General features: G+C 31.2%; 1 protein-coding gene and 1 long non-coding RNA gene across 2 annotated transcripts; both read left to right on the top strand.

Moving 5' to 3' along the window:
* The first annotated feature begins 8,311 nt into the window (after positions 1–8,311).
* Positions 8,312–10,868, top strand: LOC134274684 (uncharacterized). The gene is made up of 4 exons (XR_009993672.1): positions 8,312–8,385; positions 8,509–8,574; positions 10,231–10,305; positions 10,785–10,868. It is a non-coding gene; the product is annotated as an uncharacterized LOC134274684 (long non-coding RNA).
* Positions 10,869–13,506: 2,638 nt separating this feature from the next.
* LOC134274683 (uncharacterized) lies at positions 13,507–19,182 on the top strand. The gene is made up of 5 exons (XM_062756942.1): positions 13,507–13,630; positions 14,699–14,737; positions 14,850–14,964; positions 18,237–18,321; positions 18,741–19,182. Exons 1-5 carry the CDS (start codon positions 13,507–13,509, stop codon positions 19,068–19,070), a joined length of 693 nt encoding a protein of 230 aa, XP_062612926.1. The 3' UTR covers positions 19,071–19,182.
* The last annotated feature ends 3,000 nt before the right edge of the window (positions 19,183–22,182 follow it).

Genomic DNA, 22,182 nt, shown 5'->3' with positions numbered 1-22,182 from the left:
TTTAAACTGTTAAATGTTCACTGCAGCTTTATTTACAAAACTCATCAGTTTTCAGAAATACTTATTTGAGCATATTAGGTCCTGGTAAGAACAAAATTTAATGAATAAAAATATTAAATTTAATTGTTCATGTATTAATTTCCTTGCAATTTTACAAAATAACCCTTTTAAGAAACTTGTTACTTGTAAGTGTAGACAAAAGCAACCTTCAATTAATACCTTAATGTATACATTTATTTTACTGAAAACAAATTCAAAGATGGACAAACAGAGCATTCACTGCAATCATCACATACACATATTTTCTAAATATATTGAAAACAGCATGTGTATACTACCAGGTAGATAGGATGCTGTTAAACATTAAATTTTTTTCTATAATCTATAGACATATAAAAAATATGCATTGGGTACAACAAATCATCATTTCTTTTCCAAATCCCCATTGACTTTGCCATGTCTGGTTCAACATCTTAGCTTGATCCATCCAACTTTCTTTAATATTCTTGAGCTGATATGGGATGACCTCTACTTTGATTGATGGCACAAATCTTTTAAGGAAACACTGAAGTACTTTTTTTTTGTTCTTATCTATTCCAATTAATGACCCAATTGATCTGAAATCATATGTGTTCATTTTTACAATAACATTTAAGGAATTGCATTTTTGGAATTGCATAAGGAATGGGACTGAATTTCATTCACTCAATGAAATGAAAATTCCAATATAATCAATGAAGAATCAATATGAAATTATTGTACAATTTATACATGTACAATGTAAACTGAATTAGTGAAATGCAAATGCTTGATCAAGAAAATTAAATGTTCTTGTCATGCACAATTTGTATTAATTAAAAAATGAGATATTAATTAAAATCAAACCTCATTTAAAAGGTAACTTGAACAATTGAATACCTGTTCCAATAATGTTACAAATATTAGGCCTAAAAAGCAAGGATTTTTTTCATAATTTCTTGAATGAATGCATTTTTATTTTTTGGCAATGTTGAGATATTAGCATACTTGCCAACTCACCCGATTTTTCAACCCGTAACCCGATTATTTTTTATGACCCGGCGGGTCATACTTATCACCCGATTTTTGCCAAACAACCCGAAAATCTCCCGATTTCCGGATTTGGTTCGTAAATTAGGTTGCACTTTTACCTTCCAGTTAAAACCCAAGCTTAGATCTACGCGTAAACAATGCCGATGGATTAATTATCAGTGCAGGTGTAAACAATTAACTGGGTGTTGTTTTGACAATTCAATGTCTGAAGTCAATTAAAATGGCTTCCGATAGAACTAGATCATTATCAGGGCCAACAGGAACAAATTGAACCAAACACATGTCTCTGATTGAACCAAGAAAAACATATCCTATATTTATGTAAGTTACATATCAAGGAATCTTGGGTGAAAAAAAAAAAACTTTCATTCTAGATAAAATAAAGTGATCGAAGACAGTGTAGGCCTAACTTCACATTTAAAACATATTGCAGTAGTTAATCAATTAAGAGAGAAGAAAAATAACTTCAAAACTGAAATTGGTATACTTTCAAATTTAGCAGAAACTGAAACATGTGAAAAGGCTTTTTAAAAAAATGCACACTTACTTCTGAATCAGGTCAATATTGGAATACGAAACCTTCAATTCTCATTTTTAACATGTAAATTAAATCAAATTATATATGAATTTTTTGTCATAGTAAATTAAATCCTTTTTCAATAAAAAAAAATTCTCAATGCACAAATACTTTGTATATATATTATAAAATTTAATCATGGTAATTATGTCGTGAATGTCGTTACGCGTTATGACCAGATTTTTTACTTTCCAAATCTGGTCATGACCAGATTTTTACATGCTGGAGGTTGGCAAGTATGGATATTAGCCACATCCTGACATCTTTGTACCGTTTATTAATCGTTTTTAAATATGTAGTCAGAAGATCATTCATAACTTTCAGTAAAATGAATAGTTAAATAATTACCTGATGAAAATACTATCAACAATCAAACTGTCAACATCATCATTGGACATGGTCAAATGCACCGTGACTTTTCTTCCCTGTTCGGACTGCATAAAGCATAATACTTTACAGGATACTCTCAGGTCTTTTCTTTTTTCCTTCCCATTCTCACTTAAAATTTTAGTGTTGTGGTGAAGCGAGAAACACATAACAGCACAATGCGTCGATAACTTTCTTCTGATCGGAATGGCCTACAACTTGCCACATTCCGTATCGAAAATAAACAAGTCCTCCTTTATTGGTTCATCCACATGCATCACGCTAATCTCAAAGGCTTTTAAGATTCCTATGCTTTGATTTGTTATAAGACTTTCCTTTGTTTTAGTCCTAACAATAAGTGACAACAAACATCAAGTATGACAGAGGAAATTCGTTACCGAGATGCTTAGCATCGCTGGTTTAAAGTCGCCTGTTTCAAACGCTTTGGTGATTCGCAAGAGTTATCTCCCTGTTAACGCAAACCTTACCTTAACTTAGCTGAGAAAAGTGAACTTCTTTGTTTGATTAATGATGAACAGACAGGGTATAACAAATAGTACAAGTATGCTACTTTTCTTTGCCACATGATCCCTCCTTTTTAAATGTTCTATTTTTTTCTGTTCACAATTCGAATTTTCAACTGTACTTTAGAGTTGAATAACTATTATCCTAAAGAATCGTTCTCTATAAGACCCTTTAGCGGCATACGACGAAATCATAGAAAAATTAGTTACTATACATTGTCTGATAAGCAGCTGCTTTTCCAATATAAATGAAACTCGTAAAATTCATGGCTGATTTTTTTACTTTTTCATTAGAAATGACAGTTTAAAATATGGTTTTCCGTCTTGCTTACCAACAAATTATGCCCCAACACCTTATTTGACCAAGCTAAAGTTATGCATTATTAAAGGGATTTATTTCTTAAAGAAGTATATAGGGTAAGGGCCATTTAAGGCCCCCACTCAGAAAATGTTTATCTTAATTATGGAGAGGGATAAGGCAAGGATGTTACTAAAAATATAAAATTTAATTTGATCAGGCGTTCCGTTGCCATGGAAACTGTCGTCAAAAACATACACCTTCAGACCTCTTTATCTGGCATCTAATGCCATCTATTGTCATTTAACCAATCTTTAGTTTTGATACCAACTATATTGTCTTACGTTAATGAAAGTATGTATACTTTGGGATATGTCAAAGTCACTATTTTACTAAGAAAATATATTTTCAATTTAATATGTATTCCGTTACCATGGAAACTGTATTCAAATTTATTCCATTATATCTGAAATTATGGCTTTATTGACAATTAAGAGAACTGTAATTTTGGTAGGATCTATAAAATCTTCCATAAATATTTATATTATGGACACCCTAAGATGATTTTGTACTTTGAATTATATTAAATTGATAGGCAAGTCCGTTGCCATAGCAACCATTTTGTACAAACTCAGTTTCTGTTGTTGTTTACCAAAAAAAGCATTTGTTAATAAAGTTAATAAAGCAACAAAGTTCGAAAAAGCTATTTTTAGCATATAGGTTACAGTCAAGATCGCAAGGTCTTGACCTTGGTGTCATTTGAAAGCACTTAACTAGTGAAGTATGCATACCGAATATAAAGTCTAGTGAAGTATGCATACCAAATATAAAGTATATCTCCTATGGTTCATAAGTTAGAGCAAAAAATCGAGAAAAAACTATTTTTAGCATATAGGTCACAGTCAAGGTCACAAGGTCATTGACCTTGGTGTCAGTTTAATTCGTGGAGTATGCATTCCAAATATGAAGTCTCTATCGCGAACGGTTCAATAGCTATGGCGAAGGTTAAAGTAGACAACAGACAGACAAACAGAAAAACAGACTGTCAAATAGATAAACAGACAAACAGACGGACAGGACAAAAACAATATACGCCCCAAATAAATTCGGGCGCATAAATATTTAACATTTTAACAAAAACTTGGTATTGAGGGACGTGGTTGTTGACAGGAATCAACTTGTCTCTCTTACAATAAGTCTGTCCGTTAATGCAGTACTTTCCGATAATAACTTTGTAACTATGAAAAATTAGAAAAGTATATTCTAGTACATGTATACATATGATTTATGACTTGATTAAATCTCTAATTCAAAGTCTTGTCAAAAATTGTGATACTATAATCATTTATAAAAGTCAAATCACTGGCAGATGAAAATATGAAAAATGCTAAGTATTAATTGGATTTTATCAATTATCATTTTACGGAGGAATTTATTAAAAAAAAAATCTGCATCATTCAGCATAATTTTGCAATATGACCATTAAAATTTTGCATCGCATGATCATATTTGAAGTGCAGAAATAAGTAGTGAAACGACATATTGACTTATGTTTTTTTTTTTTTATATTAATGAATTTTAATTTATGATTATATAGCCAAAGTGTCGCCCGCGTGGCGCAGTAGTTAAAGCATCTTTTTATAGAGTCGCGAAGTAAGGAGTCAATCCTTACGTCGAGGGATAGAATCCCACCAGGGGACGTGGCGACCGGTCTTTCGTTTAAACTGAGGTCCCGTGTGTAGTAGGAGATGGCACGAAAAAGATCTCACGCTGGTCAATTGCCGTAAGTGCCGAGTATAGGTTAGAAATTGTTGCCCTTCATCTGCAAGTGGTGGTATCTCAATATAAATAAAAATTCTCAACAGGGACATTGAAAACAATCTATCAATCATTTTTAATTTTCTCTCCATTGAATCGATGGCCTTTTCCTATCAACATGTACTAAAATTCTAGTATCAGAAAGGGAAGATCGTGTAAATACTGCCTATAATACATTGTTAAAAAATTCAAAAGGCATAATGGTATAAGGATTAAACATAGAAATGTTAAAGAAAAAAATACGAATTCATGTAACTGGCCATTGAGGAGATACACAAATTCAATGAACAGGTTTGTTTGTTTGATTTTTATCCACCCTTTCGAGAACTTATGTCTCGATTCCGAAGTGAGACTTGAACCCTGTACTTAAGGATAATCTGCTCTATACTCTGTACTGCGACTCATGGGCAAATGATCTAACCACTGCGCCGCACAGGTGCACCAACTGACCTGGTGAAATATCGGAATCTTGTTTTGATATCATAGAGGGGGAAGGGTGTAGTAAAATATACCGAGTAATCAATAACTTTCTAGTCTTTTGCCTCTTTGATAAAAAATTAATTTCAACTGGTACAGTGTACTTTTTTTGAGATTTTTTCGAGAAGAAATACAATTACACGGGTAAGAATCTTGACTTTATTACAAACTACGAAGGTAGCACTGACACATGCCACTTTCTCAACACTAAAAAAAATATGTATTTTAAAACTTCTTATCTGTACAGTCCAGAAAAGAAATCGCAATGTTTTAACTAGTAAATTAAAATAAAAAGAAATTTTTTTTTTATAAAATTAAAAAAAAAAAATAAAATAAAATAATTGAGGTAAAAAAAAACAATATCATGTTGAGTGTTACTGCAGTAATCAGTAAAAAAAATGTAATAAAAATATAATATTATTTTGTTTTTGTACATATAAATAAGTTAATTATGCAATAAAATTAAATTATAGAAATTTTTTATAATATTATTTTTGTTGTCTATTTGAGTATTTGTATTCAACATTAATAGAAAAAAAGATTTTAGTTGGTTTCATTGAAATTACTAATGCCCCGAACTTCTTAGAATAACGTTGAATTTTTTACACGTCTGGTTGGCCGTACTTTTGTTGCCTTGTAAACATGTAAACAGTGAACGATTTGGGAAGAAATGACAATGTATAAAGTAGAAAAGGAAATATGCACACACAATGAACGTATTTTAACATGATCAAATAATTTTACAAAATGTATACTATGTATATATTTCTTCTGTGAACTGATTTGATGTATAGTAGAAGAAGTTCAAGCGATTCGAAGATCAAACTCGATCATCGTTTTCCTTGTGATCCACACCCGTACATTCACACATCAACAGATCAATGTCGATGTCGATCCCGATAAAATATATTCTTTAATCATAAATATGTTTCAAAAATAGATATGTCTCGAACTTTATGTCGAAAATATACATGAAGCAATCGATAGATGATGCTACCTTCGAAAAAAAAATTCAAGACATGTCAACAACGTCGTCGTCTTTCTCCGTACATGCTTGTGACGTCATGCGAGTCAGAAAGTGCTATTTTTCTCAAGGTTTTTTAATTTTTTAAGTGTGTGCGACTTTATGAACAAGATTAATTTTTTGAATGAAAACTTTCTTTGAAAATATCTTTTACTTGTGTAAATATCTTTCTTGTTCAAGGCGTCGCACATACCTAAAATCGCCGATAACGATGCTAAAAATGCCACTTTTAGGCGTTTTCTTGTAAACTTAGTCACTTTAAGCCTTTAATTCTCTGCATATTATTTAAATCAACATATCAATTTAACCATAAAAGAAAAGTATAAATTCTAATCTTTCAAAAAATATCAATTTCATTGAGGTTAACTGGCGTTTAAATTGAAACAAAAACGGGGGCCAAACTATAATAGAAACCCTATATAGTTCTTTGATAAATTTCTAAGCACCTTTTATTTACTAGATCTTGACCTTATATCATATGATGTAAATTGCAAGAGCTTAAATTCATTAATCTTCCTTACATTTTATAACTCTTTTTTAAGAGCTCCAGTATATCATAACGTCAAAAACACACTATGACGACGCCTATTTACCTCTCAGTAAAATAAACGCTCTAAAAATCAGTTATTTGAAACCGTTCCAAATTGTTTTAGCGTATAATTTTGTCAAATTGTATTAACTATGTGATAAATCTACTTTAAAATAGAAAAAGTGTATTAACTATGTGATAAATCTACTTTAAAATAGAAAAAAGCCTCATCTTCCTTTGATTCACGAAGTAAAATGCAATGAAAACCCCAGTCAGCCCCCTTCAATAAGGAGTAGGGTGAATTCACCATGCATCGGATACAAAACTTGCATCGGACAACTTTAGACAATAAACTCTCTTTCAACTTCAGAGTTCTTTGTATTTATTTGTTTCTATCTTGAAGCTGACGACTTAATTTTTTTGATTATACCGATTGTTATTATCATGTTATTATCAAAAACAAAACTCCGTACATCGGACACAAATTAACAAAGCATCGGACACTTTCCGATGCAAAGGTAAGCACTGCCATTTTCATACAGAACCCAGCTGATAGCTGTTTTTTTTTTTTTTTTGCATAAAAATAAAATAAAGACTATATTTTAAGTCAAAATACAAGTAATCGATATACATGTATGACGTCTGGAATTTGACTCAATATATTTCTAAAAACCAGAATATGATAAACCATGAAAAAAGGCTCGAATTACCGCATTATAAGCATTTTAAAGCATTTTTAAGGCAGAGTGATGTCTTTTGAATCGTTCTACATTTCTGCAACGATATTGTCAATTAAATAAAGGTATGATATTTTTCCCGTCAAAATGCCGTCTGTCCGATGCATGGTAATCAATGTCCGATTCATGGTGAATTTTGAGTTATTCCTAAAAACTTGATTTTTGGGGATATTTTCTTGATAAAGGGCATACAATTGCGTCCCAAATTGATATTTTAATCACATTCGTCAAACTAAATGTTAAACTCCATTTTGATAATTTTCCGTCGGTAGCGAGATCGGTAGAACTTGTTGAAGTTAGTACAAGGGTATCCGATGCATGGCGAATTCACCCTATAGAAGGTCTATTTTAAGATTGAACTATCACCGATGTAAATTTAATTTTGAGAAATCTGTTTTGTGATTGATTAAACATTTAGTTGTTAATGAAATTCACAAAAATTAGAACTCATTGAAGTGCAGGATGATAATATAAATGTAAATCGTTTTTGACATATCATTGAACTAGTCAGTTCATAGAACCCTCTCTCTTGATTGTGAATAAAAATTAGATTGTATATAGTTTACTGTGCTTTTACGTCAAAAATAAATCATATCAATTCCTTGTATTATTACAAAAATCAATTATTGCGATAAACTGCTTTGCAAAATTCGAATGGAATATTGTGAGTTAAATTTTTTGAACTTATGGCAATGTTTATTAAAATACATGCCAGATTAAGGAGTGCAACAAATTAGCTTTTAAAAAAGACAAACTAAAATCGACTCTCTCTCTCTCTCTCTCTCTCTCTCTCTCTCTCTCTCTCTCTCTCTCTCTCTCTCTCTCTCTCTCTCTCTCTCTCCCCATCCTACATGTACCTACCTCTCTTCTCTCATCTCTCCTTACTTTTTTTCAGTTACCATCGTGTCAATATCAAGTTACTTGGGTTTGTTTGCAGCAGATGTATCTGAACTCTTTGAATGCAGTGAGTAGATATAGTATATAAATCGACAGGCATAAATGACGTATTCTAAATTTAAAACACTCACCATTTGTATAATATGTTGCATTTGAAATCAAATCTTTATGAGCACTACGTTATTTACAGGTTGTTCCTGCCGCTGCCATTGGGGCTCATGTAGTGTTACCGATAGCTCCTGTGTCTATAGAGGAGGTAGAGTAGAAGATCTTTGATAATATGTTGTCAGGGCTAAAAAAAAATTTAATTTGATTTAGACATTGTTCTAAAATCTTAATTTTAGAAGAGAAGCGACTCAAAAGTAAAAATAATTTATAATTCGAAATATGTGATTTTTTTTAAAAAAAAGTTATCACCTTTGTGGTTTTAAATTATACTGTTCATACAAACAACAGTATAGAAATATGATTGTTTTAAATATTAAGATATTCAAAATATGAAACTTATCTTTATTTTTTGTTTACTTTGTTTCAACTATAGAGTAATCATATCGTAATAATAGTTAGATTACATGGCCTTCAGCTAGACATTAAGATATATCGACGATGTAGTTCCAATTAACAATGGTATTTTCCATTCATATGTCGATACGATATATTCTAGTGAGCTTGAGATAAAGGATACTAGGAACAACAGAGTCTGACACAGTCATGTGTTTCATGAATGAATATTTTATTTTTAAAAGACGTTATATGGTAATCTAACACCTAAGATCTTTGATAAACGTGATTAATTTAACTTTTCATTACTTATGCACCAATATAACTTCATCACCTGCATACGGAATTAACATATCTCAGTAGATTCGATTCGTAAAAACATGCTCTACGTAAATTATTTCTTAGTCGAGGTATATTATTGACAATCAAGTTGATGAAACAAGAAAATCAGCAGTCTTGTTAAAAGTCATCATTTTATAAGTTCTATGGTCGATTTTGTGACCTTGTCGGCAAATACACTTTATCATTGATGAAATGCTGGTTTACGTTTTTCATACTAATTGTTAGTCCATTATTTATATACTGAATTGACGACGGGTTTTTCCATTATTTCTCGATCTTGACAAGGAGCACACGGCTCACTCCTCCATGGCACCTGATTCCCCCTCTAATGTTTCGGAGGTCCGTGTTTGCTTTGCTCCTATTTTGTATTGTTTTAATGACTTTGATATTGTATACTGTTTGTTATCTCCATATCCTTCTTCCAATATAATTTAAAAACTTTCTTCATATAAACAAATACTCGTAATGTGACAAAAAACACGAAAAAAAATAGAAATAAACAAGAAGATATTTTCAAAACAAATTAAAAACCTAAAATATTTGCATGTTATATTGCAAAAATTAAACAAAGAAAAAAAAACCATAATGAAATAATTTGACAAAAATAAATGCAGGATTTAGAAAATATTAACAAATAATACAGGAACTTAATTTAAAAAAAATATTGGAAAATAAATATCGACATTTCCTATCGTGTAGAAACATTAACTTTAATTTCTTTTAGAGAATTTGTTTCATGGTAATATGTTTTACAACAAAATGACTAATTTTAAACTGATAACAAAAAGCGATGATATCAATTTTGTACAAAGATATTATTAGTACCTGCATATAGAATTCTTGTTTTTAATTAATTGACACGCAAGAACGCGATCTTTGCAAAACAATTAGCAGGGAAGGTGAGGTTTAGCGAGGATTTTTGGTATTGTAGACCCAGCTTTCATTAAAAAAAAAAAAAATAAATAGTCTAGAATAAATTTCATTTCAAATTTAGATTTTTATGGTTTCACTGCAAATAATACATAAATTTTATACATGTAATACGACGTAAACTTTTATTTTTATTTAGATCTTTGTGATTTGTGTTCACAAGAATGTCCAATCTGCCGAGAACAGACTACATTATGTCAAATAAGTCCTCCAAGTAAGTTCGAAACGGGCCTTAATTTGCATATTAATTAGCATCAACAAAGGATATATCTTCAGTTGTTTTGTATTTACAATGTACTTATTTTTACTTTTGCATGGCCATACTAAACATTATGCAAGACAAATTTGACAACAGTTTAGTACATTGTAGGTCTCTTTACATTCGCTATATAGAATACTAGTATCTTCGATTCTCTGGTATATCAGCATTATTGTAAACAGAAATGACTTTAGTGTACTATCTTATGAATTAAAATTTTAAAAGACGCTCGTAATGACTAAATTTAAATTTAGCGGTTTTTGAAACTGCAGGTCATTAAGTATCATATCAAAATTTTGCTAAAATTGTTTTATTTAAAATCAAATTTAAAGTCTGTTTGATGAATGAACTAATGAAAAATGTATCTCTTGTTAAGCGTGTATTCTGAAAATGTTGCCAAACAGATTCATATTGAAATCAATATTTTTTTTTAGCTTGCCCTCCCTGTCAATATTCAAGTACATCTCCAATAAATTGTACAGGTTCTACATCTGAGATTATTTATGCTACAAACACAGGTATGACTTTGTCATTACGTTTGTAAAAATTGTAACGTGTCGAGCGTAATGCAAATCACAATCAGGGGTCGTACTTGTCGATTCAGTGTTTGTGGAATGACTTCCAATATAATAATTTTTCTTATTAAACTATTAGAAAATGATTGAAAACAAAGGCATGCAAAATATAATGTTACAGACAGTAAGACCTAACCTTATCTAGGTTAATAATCACGACAATATCAAATAGTTACAACTGATAAATTTAAAAGCAGCCAACCTCGGACTGACGCTTGTACTGCAGCCTTATTCTGGACACAGTCAGTACAAGTGACATCCCTTCAACTGCTGTGCACACTGCTAGCCTTATTCAGGCACACACAGTACTGCACACAACAGCCTGGTCACCAGTCATGTCGACAAGACGGATCACAGACGAGATGCTAACCTCTGTTGCTAGTTAGCATTTGATATGCTTGCTACTCGAAAACAAGATAGCCTTTTTATTTATCATTATCCTCGATAATATTCTCTAAGACCTTACTTGATTTATATGGTCAACCTCTTCTATAAGCTTTAAAGTCTCACTTTCTGCTGCTATGTTCACACACGTCACAGCAAGCACTGAATAGACGCTCTATACCGCGATTCAGCCTTTTAAGGGTCCTCAACACACACCAAGCTTATGTTCTTATATTACTGAGCATTACTAATAAGAAGAATATCAACCTTAAAATACTTACCAGGAATTAAAACATACTGATTTTTTAGAATAATAATTTCACAAGATTCAGGATATTTTTCCCAAGGCATTTTCATTCATAGCACAACAAATTTTGTCTTACCCTTTCACAAGCTCATTTTTAAGCTCATAGAATAATCATAAAAATTTAATTTTATCGATCAACATATTTTTATAGAAATTTATTTAACTTATTAATAATAGATAAAACTCATTTTCTCTAAAATACATAGAGAAAAAAGCAATGAAGACTCCTATTGTGTAGAAGTAACACCAATAAATTCGATTACGTCAAAATATTGAATTCAAATTAAATGTACTAAGGTAGAAAAATATTTTCAAAATATTTGGTATCAAAGTTCCTACATGTATTTGGAGTTATCTTTCCTGTTGCCCGAGACTCTAAAAACTTTGGCATACGTCACCATACTATGGTCACTCATCATTGGATACTGAACTGGACAGCTATAAAATAGAAAAACAATAAACGCACACTATTTTATCAATATTTATAAACACACAATAAGATAAAGTGTATTTATTGAAACGCACACATTAGCGTGCAAAAATACCACTTTCCAACACAGAATCGGTTGATTAGCCTAAAAGTAAGAATAACCTAAAATTTTCTCGTCATATCGGCACCCATTGTTTACGAATTATTATGTAACATAATTCCAGATGTCTGTTGTTCTTTTATTTTAAAAAAAACTGCACATCTTTATCGATCGGTCACTCCCTGATCATGCTATATGTACATTGTTTAAAATTAGGATGTATTGCATACTCTTCCCTTAGCAAAACCTTTATGTCTAAAACGTTTGTAATACTCTCTTACAAGCGGTGCCAGGCAAATTGTCAGTGCACAAACTATATAAAACCGGAAGTTAAAGTATTTTTTCTCTATATATGTCACAAGTTACATGGTATGGAGGACCCTTCAGACGGAGTTTACATCAACAACGTAATAGCTAAAAGCAAATGATAACAATTTAAATTTCTGAAATATTACACTATAAGCCTGTATTTATTCATGGAGCTTCTGTAAATTCAGAACAATTACTATGGGAAATATAATGAAATGATGATGAACTGATGGTGAATCCGAATAAGAAATGTACCGGTATATACAGAAAACATTATAAATGGAAGCATATGCTGACTGTTATCATCAAGATATCTTTTTCCATCTACCTATATTGTGCCTAGAAATTTTTACTGTCGGACAATATCAAAAATGTGGGTTCGGGTAAAATTGATATTGGAAGCAAAAAATAGAGACAACTACTTGACTTAACATATACTTGGACACTATTTTTTCTTATTTATTCTCAGAAAGAATCCTTTCAAAAAAAAAACACATTTACCCCCTGCTGAAAAAAAAATTACATGTTAAATGAAAATCATAAAGGGATCAAAATGAATGCAATTGTAATTTTACAGGGGCGTCATAGTCAATATATCTGATACGTACAACGAATTATCATTTAAAATATTAATGGAAATAGAACAAAAAATAGTTTTTTTACATCAATGAACAGTTAACAATGCCATTACGTTTTATTTTTAAAACATAAATGATTTATATATCCGATAATTCTTGACCTATTCGTATAAATTGCTATCTTTCCCTATTCATTTCGTAATATTCAGATATCACTTGCAATGGTGTATATCTATAACTTAATTATTCGCTTCTAGTACGATCAATCTTTTACACCAAACAGTCTACCACGGGTATAGGTAGATTGATTTTCGGGATTTCCAAAACGCATTTAAAAATCAAATTTTAATGACCTTGTAAGCAATAATATCCCATCGTTGCTGCGATTTTGTGCTCACTACTTTCAAAATGTGGCTTGCTTCATAGTCTTGCCGCTGTAATAGTCTTTGCAAGTTTGATCCCGTTATTGTAACATGGATACCAATCTTTCGTATGAGACCGTTTCAACCGATATCAATAAATGTTGGCACGAAAAAGAGCCATCAATTCCCAATGGCTATCATCTCCACCGACAATTGGTGGCATCTCATACCTATTGTTTGATACTTATTGTAAGGCTTTGGTTTTATATCAAACACTACCTGATCAATACACTTGGTGAACGGCGAGTGTGATCGGTCAACAGAGGATGCTTACTTCATCTCAGCATCTGATCCCAACTATGTTTTCGAGGGTCCATATTCGATATTCTTTTCACATATATGTATTGTTTGTACACTGTACGAGATCTTTAATGGAACATTGCTCGTTTGACATTATATTTACGTTTTTTAATACACAATAAAAGACTTTTCCTTTTCAAAGAATGCCCTCCTTGTGGAACTCCAAATGAAAGCACGGTTTACACCGGTTCTACAGCAGAGGTTTTGACAACTGGTAAACCATTTTGTCGATATTTCGTAATACACTTTGTTTAGTTATTGAAGAGTGTTACTGCAAAAAATAATTTCATATCCCTTTTCATAGTTTGCCCCCCTTGCCCATGTCCATTTTCAGCAGGAAAATATACTTGTTCTACAACAGAGAGATTTACAAAAGGTTTACATATCTATATATAACAAAGGGATCCCCAAAGGAAATAAAAGTCTTTACTGTATATATTTTATTGTGGGAGACTCTGCCTCTGCTTTGTTTTGTATACAAGCTTATCCTTGTAATAAATACTTTCAGTTTATTCGGATATATGTAATATTTTGTTAATATGTATTCATTTAACACCTGTAAAACCGATTTTAGAAATTTGCATGATCGTTTAGTTGTATTCCGCTTTTCGAAAAACAAATCTGTAAAAAAAAATAAATTTATCTATAAATGAAATTCTTGAGTACATTTAGAATAAGGAAGTTGACGATATTGAAAGCAGTTGCTTTGAATAGTCTAAATGTTTAATGTAAATGATATATTTGATATGTAGTATAGTTCATATTTCCAAAAAAAAATTTGATAATTCCACTTAGAACTGCGTCATTGGATATTTTTTTTTCTTTTGTATTGCTAAAGTGGAAATATTAAACGTAGCCAATTTTCAAAAGGGACAATTTGAAGTTCAGTATAGAGTATGAATTGATGTAAGACCTGTTCTAAAAAGTTATTCGATCCTTTTAGATGCTGATTCTGTTCAAAGTGCAGAGGAGATTTCAAGAGGTAATGGTATATTTATCATTTTGGTTTAAACTTCCGCAAAATATCGTTTTTTGTGCAAAGTAATAGTTTTCACTTACAATTTTTAAAGAGATTAAACAATTTACGAAAATAGGTTTCTCAACTGGAGTTTTTGTCGGCGCAATTTTCGGTGGACTGGTGCTTGGATCTATCATAACTTCATCTGTCTTTATTTATCTTTTGCAAAGAGCAAGGAAAGAACAGGAGAAGTACTACATTTACATTTTCGTGTTTAACATATTGTTACCTAAGATAATTTAAAAAAATGGTCTTCTAATCATTTAAAAAAGCTCCACTGACTTGTTGCAAGACGTTTATTAAAGATCTTCAATAATATTTCTATTTATTCCTAGTATTTTCTATATATTTATGCCCTGTTTACATGGAGAGTTTAATTCGCCGTAAATTAATGCGAAGTAAGTCAATGCGATTTAAATTGCGTTCAGACGACAGATAATGCTGAGTAAACTAATGTGAATTTTACTTCTGCAGCCCGGCGTCAGCACGGCTATTATGACGTCATTTGCAAATCACGTCACCTTATGCAAAAGCAGATCCATTTGACATAATGGCAAAGTGTCTGTATGTACACATTTTAATGATTAACAACGTTTTTCTTAGTTTTTCATTAGCACAAGTACCTATACCTGACCACCGACAAGTGGCATTTGACTAATTTTTGATATTACGCATGCCTCAGAATTTGATTGAATTAGCTTCGCTTAGTGTTCACACGGAGCTAATTCAAAGTAATTAAATGCGCAGTAAACTAATTAGAATTAAACTAATTCGTATTAAATTCTCCGTGTGAACGCTAAGCGAAGCTAATCGCAGCAACTTCACGTTTAATTAGAATCAAACTCTCCGTGTGAGCAGGGCATTACTTCTCAAAATGTAACATAAAAATAAGCACAGATAACGCATCGCTCACTTGAGCGCATCACTTATGGAAAATCAGAAATCATTTCAGTATATTGAGAAGTTCATCGTTGAGGAAACAAACTGAATTTACACTTCCGCAGAGATACTAATCATGGTGGTGTTTTCTTGAGCAGGAAAATAATTTAAAAAAAACTACTTGTTCCTATGTGGAACTATGATCGCTAATTGTTGCCCCATCCCACACACCCTTAGTTTGATCAAATTTGAATCTGTACTACCCGACATGAGGAAGCTTCTATGATAACATGCTTAATGTATAATTCACTGATCTTTATTAGCAGACATTTGATTAATATTCCTATATTAAACAACACCAAGTTGTCCTTGAAAAGACAATTTTTATAATTAGAAAGAAGTCAATCTGGTATTTTTTATTTCATCTCCCCTTATGGAGGACGAGGAAAATCTTACTTGTGAATAAAGTAAAATACTAGTATATTTTAATCATAGATGGTTTGTGACATATTTGGCCTTGTGATTTCTGCAATCTGAAAAGCATATATATTCGAAAGTTCATGCAAGACATGCAACAGATACATAAGACAGAAGCCGGAACTAAGTCTTTGATCAGAAAAGCTTACTTGAACTTTTGGCGAGCTAAAGAAATATCATGCGAGTGCAATTGCAATCAAGAACATTGAAAATATTTGCATTCATACTGATATGAATGTTTGATTAGCGTATGTTGATAGCGAGACATACATTAATATTGTTATATGCTACTGTTTGTTTGTACGTTTTTAGCTCTACTGGTCAGAGACCAGAAGAGCTTATGCGATAGTAATGCGTCCGGCGTTTCTGTCCGTCTGTCTGTCCGTCTGTCTGTAAACAATTTTTCAAAATGCTACTCCTCCTACAGTTTTGGTCTAATTTCAATATAACTTGGCACACAAGTAGACTTCACTAAGATACATAATTCTGTGTATCGGTTTTTGATTTCGATGAACGGTGTTGCCGTGGTTACTAAAAATAGAAATTTCTGTGAAATTCTTTCAAAATGCTACTCCTCCTACAGTTTTGGTCTGATTTCAGTATAACTTGGCACACAAGTAGACTACACTAAGATACATAATTCTGTGTATCGGTTTTTGATTTCGATGAACGGTGTTGCCGTGGTTACTAAAAATAGAAATTTCTGTGAAATTCTTTCAAAATGCTACTCCTCCTACAGTTTTGGTCTGATTTCAGTATAACTTGGCACACAAGTAGAATACACTAAGATACATAATTCTGTGTATTGGTTTTTGATTTTGATGAATGGTGTTGCCGTGGTTACTAAAAATAGAAATTTCTGTGAAATTCTTTCAAAATGCTACTCCTCCTACAATTTTGGTCTGATTTCAGTATAACTTGGCACACAAGTAGACTACGCTAAGATACATAATTAGTGCATCGGTTTTTCATTTCGATGAACGGTGTTGCGGTGGTTACTAAAAATAAAAATTTCTGTGAAATTCTTTCAAAATGCTACTCCTCCTACAGTTTTGATCTGATTTCAGTATAAGTTGGCAAACAAGTAGAATACACTAAGATACAAAATTCTGTATATCGGTTTTTGATTTCGATGAACGGTGTTGCCGTGGTTACTAAAAATAGAAATTTCTGTGAAATTCTTTCAAAATGCTACTCCTCCTACAGTTTTGGTCTGATTTCAGTATAACTTGGCACACATAGTAGACTACACTAAGATACATAATTTTGTGCATCGGTTTTTGATTTCGATGAACGGTGTTGCCGTGGTTACTAAAAATAGAAATTTCTGTGAAATTCTTTCAAAATGCTACTCCTCCTACAGTTTTGGTCTGATTTCAGTATAACTTGGCACACAAGTAGACTACACTAAGATACATAATTTTGTGCATCGGTTTTTGATTTCGATGAACGGTGTTGCCGTGGTTACTAAAAATAGAAATTTCTGTGAAATTCTTTCAAAATGCTACTCCTCCTACAGTTTTGGTCTGATTTCAGTATAACTTGGCAAACAACACACGAATACACCAGAGAGATAATTCTGTATATCTGTTTTTGATTTCGATGAATGGTGTTGTCGTGGTTACTAAAAAAAGAAATATCTGTAAAAAAAAAATGCTACTCCTCCTACAGTTTTGGTCTGATTTCAATTTAACTTGGCACACAAGTAGAACACTAAGATACATAATTCTGTATATCGAATTTTAATTTTGATGAACGGTGTTGCCGTGGTCACTAAAAATAGAAATGTCTGTAAAATTGTTTCAAAATGCTACACCTCCTACAGTTTTGGAAAAATTTCAGTATAACTGTGTGCACACAAATAAACTACACTAAGAACATAAAGAGACTTTATCAACGATCATTATTCTATTTAATGATGTTTTAAAGTTAGCGAAATGGATAGCTGCAAAATACTTTCTTTTATGCTATAAGTTCAAACCAGTATCTCTTCTGCAGAGACTTCTGTGTCTTTTAAATATAAATTCGCTAGTTTTTATTTATTAAATCTTCAAAATTAACATTTGGTTTTATATATAAACTATATATGCTGATTTTTTTGTTCTAGGAAGAACAATGTCTTCCACAACTGTAACCAAAACCCAGCGTACGAGAACGGGGATTATGATCAAATGAATACAAGAAACAAGACAGTAAGAACGAACAATGTCTTTTATTATTATTTTAAAAAAAAATTTATTGCTTTGAAATAAAGTTACACTTTTTCTTTAATGTAAAAGTAAGAAAAATTTTCAAAAATGTAATTTATATGACTTTTGCGCGGATTATCCAGTGTCGATATTAAAAATTTGCAAATTAAATTTTTTAATGAATAAAATATTTTTCATAATTGAAAAAAGGTAATTCAGAGAAGAAATTTATCTTCAGAAAATGTTTTTGTTAAATCAAGATTTATGTTTTTATTAATTCAGTCAAGACATTCAAATACCAAATATTATAATTGTATGTTTCAAGTGTTCTAATAAAACACAAATATTGTTGATCATGAACACTTGATGATGTCCCATGAATATTTGCACCATATATAAACTCAATTCATGCTATATTTCAGCAAAACCCTACAAAGGTATCGAATGTTAATCCCTTTCCGAGAGAGCACAATATTTCTACTCCCAACGCGACAGAAGACGGTGTATATAACCATTTAAATGAAGCAGCTACAGCTACAACAATTACAGATGACGTCTACGACCACGCCAGGCCGCATTCCTTGACGTCATTCCATTGTGAGGGGTACGGGACTTTGGTGTTTGATCACGAAGGAAATGATGTTTACATGAAAGGGGATATAGACAAGGAAGCTGAATGTAGTGTTGGAATGGACACTAAAAATGAACACACTGCCCATAATTACTTTGTCCTTGAAAAAGAAACCATCTAATAGATAGAATTTTTTAAACCTCTCATACATGGATAAAAGAAAGCAGTTTATAGAATATGTTTTGATTATTTTCTAAATTCTATTATTCAATTTTTCATTTTTTGTAATTTTAATAATGATTAATATATTATTCATTTATAATACAAATTTCGTGCCGCAAATTTTTATAAATTTTCTGATGAAAATGACTATTTTTTAATATTTAAAAATCTTCTGAATTTAATAATAACTGCATGTAAATAAATTTAGAGTACTTATCAATCATTTTAATTGCTCATTTTAATATTTTTTTTTTCTCAAGTAGGTTGTATATTTATTCATTGGTTAAATATGATATATGTATTTGGTTCTTTTAATTTAAGATAAAAATAATAATTACCAAATTGTTTCTTTGTTTATTTAGTAATAACACTTTTCTTGGCAAATGATTTATTTTTCTATATTTGTTTTTCGAAGCGTTGAAAAATGTACGTAAAATATATATATTTTTCAAAAAATATAATTTGATGAGAAATAATTCAATATATATATCAGGGAATGCATAATTATTATTATGAATAAGCAGTTATTAAAATTTTAATTTTTTCCTTTAGTAAAATTGAATGAAAAGCCCACACATTTATTTATTTGAATTTTAAAAGTTTTGTCTTCTAAAAATTTAAGAAGGCATTTTAGAGTTGTTGTACTTTTTCTCTTCATTTTCATTCCACACACATTGCAATTATCAATCAATAAATTATGCACATGAGTTAATAACCAAAATTATATATGAAATACATGTACACTACGACATTGTTTTGTGAAATAACACTTTTACTAATGATGCTCGACATTAAAATTACATTAAAAAAAATATTTTGGTAATGAAACAGTATACGTTCCCTATGCTGAATATATATACAGTATATATTATCAAGTTTAATCACATATTTCAATAGTGATTGCAACTGTGTCGATAAATTAAAAAGGTAAAAAAACAACAATGCAATATAATGATTTTATATGTTTTGTTTAACTAAAAGTTGCAAAGTTGCAATTAAAGTCAAAGTAATTAAAGAAAATATTTTCCTGATTATTAATATCCATCTTCTTCACAAAATCATGTTGAAGGACACACAGAATATTCTAAAATGTAAAGTGTCTTTTTCTTGTCCCAATTAGATATTTTTCATACATTAGATATCTTTTTCACAGACAAACATAGACGAATAAGAACACTTTATATCATTCCACATGCCACTTTGGGAAAATATTTCCATGCAATCTTCGTTTCCTTTGTCATCGTTCGGTTCTCCCTTGTTCCAGTTTGTGAATCTCAATGGTAACCCTGAGTGATTCCAAATCCTGGTCTTTTCTTGTGTTTTGTCCGTACCACCCAACCAAGCACGGCCTAAATATTTTGAATAAGAATATTATTATTTCGCCGGTGTTAGAAGAAAAAAATATTATTAAAAAAACAATAAAGTATTTTCTTGACTTAAAAGATGTGATCAGAATGTAGTGAATTCGAACGTTGACCGACACTGACCTAAGTTGATAAAAATAGTTATCAATTGTTCTTTCGACAGTTTGAAGTGAAAGTTTTGAAACAATAAAAACCGAGGTCCGTTCAACGGAATTTTGGCGTTCCTGGGCCTCTGTAGTTATCACAGGGGTTACATACCAAACCCGTGACGTCATAACTGTTGATCATGCAGTAGCAGAGTGAAAGTGAAAAGTGACGAGAATTAATGTAAACAAACACAAGAAATCGGAGTTTAAAAGCATCTAGAATGAATATCATGTGCAATCCTTGTGGGAATGAACCGTATGAATAAGGTATGGTAATATAATTCTGCAATTGCTTCGTAAAATTAGAGCAGAATTAAAAGCAGAGAGGGTGTTTACTTGCCGATCAGCCTTTCCTCTGTCGTTCGTAACAAAAAAGATGCAAAAGTTCAACACTACGCCGCATACCTTGAAACTTAATTTTTGTTTCTATGTAAAGTTCTTATTCTTTTGTTTTTGGAAAGTGCTGCTAGAATCGTATGGTTTACGGGAATTGATGCATTTTTTCGATGTTATGAACAAAATGTAAAAATTTTCGGAAGGTTTCGTCCGAAATTGTTGAATAATTATTTCAACAATAGGACAATACGATTCTCGCAGCACTTTTCATGGGACAGAGATGTTTTAACATAACTATTGATATAAATTGGAACTAATTATCCCCGGGGTAGTGTTTAACTTTTTACTTTTTCATTAAGGCATATTTTCTAATTATAGACGTCAGTGGTGACGTCGTGGTGAAGTGCCTCCTGTAGTATAAGTTCCATTGAAGTCTATAGAATACACAATTATAGTAAAAGTTTTATCCTTGACTTTTCCGATTTATTAGTGTTGCATAATTATAAAAAAATGTTAATTCGCCGAATTCTGATCCATGTGCTGCCTTAACAAACCCGCGAAAGATCCTCATCTGGTCAGTTGCCGAGTGAAGGTCAAAATTTGTAGACCTACACTAGTTTATGGTGACACCTCTGAATAAGTAGTCCTTAAAACAACACAAATTCAATCAATTAAAGATGTAAAAAAGTAGATGAAACATATACTTTCTCACTGTAGCGTAAATACACTTCTTTGCAAAAATATAGATAATAGTATCAGGCCAAAAGCCATCCAATTGTTAAAAAGAGTACGTTTGCTTGTTTTAGACATTCTTACAAAAGTAATTAATCATTATAATCATATACTAAACACCCTACTACACATATGCAGTTTATGATATATACATATGTACTGAATAGGAAAATTGAATTTCCACAATCAACATTACAAGTCTAAATAGTGTTTATTGTATTTGCGTAGAAATTGTAATCAGTTTTGAAAACCAAAATAAACAGAAGTCGAAATATACTTCATCAAAATATGATGTTAAAGAAAATAAATTCATTTAAAGAGATTGTTGGGTAATTAAAAAAATCTTAGTTGCTATTATCTTATTGTATTAATAAACAAACACTCACCACTAGGTTCTTTACTTTTTAAGATGTTTGCTACGAAGACGTTCTCAGGCATTGTATCTATTTCAACCAACTTAGCTGACAATCCACGACACTTAACCTGTAATTAC

The sequence above is a fragment of the Saccostrea cucullata genome, unplaced genomic scaffold (genome assembly GCF_032062105.1).
Source record: "Saccostrea cucullata isolate Sc308-1 unplaced genomic scaffold, CSIRO_AGI_Scuc_v1 ctg7688, whole genome shotgun sequence".
Classification (NCBI taxonomy): Eukaryota; Metazoa; Mollusca; class Bivalvia; order Ostreida; family Ostreidae; genus Saccostrea; species Saccostrea cuccullata.
The sequence above is the reverse complement of the archived record's forward strand: the minus strand, read 5'-3'. Positions and strand labels throughout refer to the sequence as shown.

What these genes read in the sequence shown, in the direction of transcription:
- LOC134274683 (XM_062756942.1), top strand. Translation starts at nt 13,507, where the DNA reads ATGGATACCAATCTTTCGTATGAGACCGTTTCAACCGATATCAATAAA. An exon ending in TGCAGAGGAGATTTCAAGAG is followed by an intron (nt 14,738 to 14,849) that starts GTAATGGTATAT and finishes TTACGAAAATAG; the next exon opens with GTTTCTCAACTGGAGTTTTT. An exon ending in TGAATACAAGAAACAAGACA is followed by an intron (nt 18,322 to 18,740) that starts GTAAGAACGAAC and finishes GCTATATTTCAG; the next exon opens with CAAAACCCTACAAAGGTATC.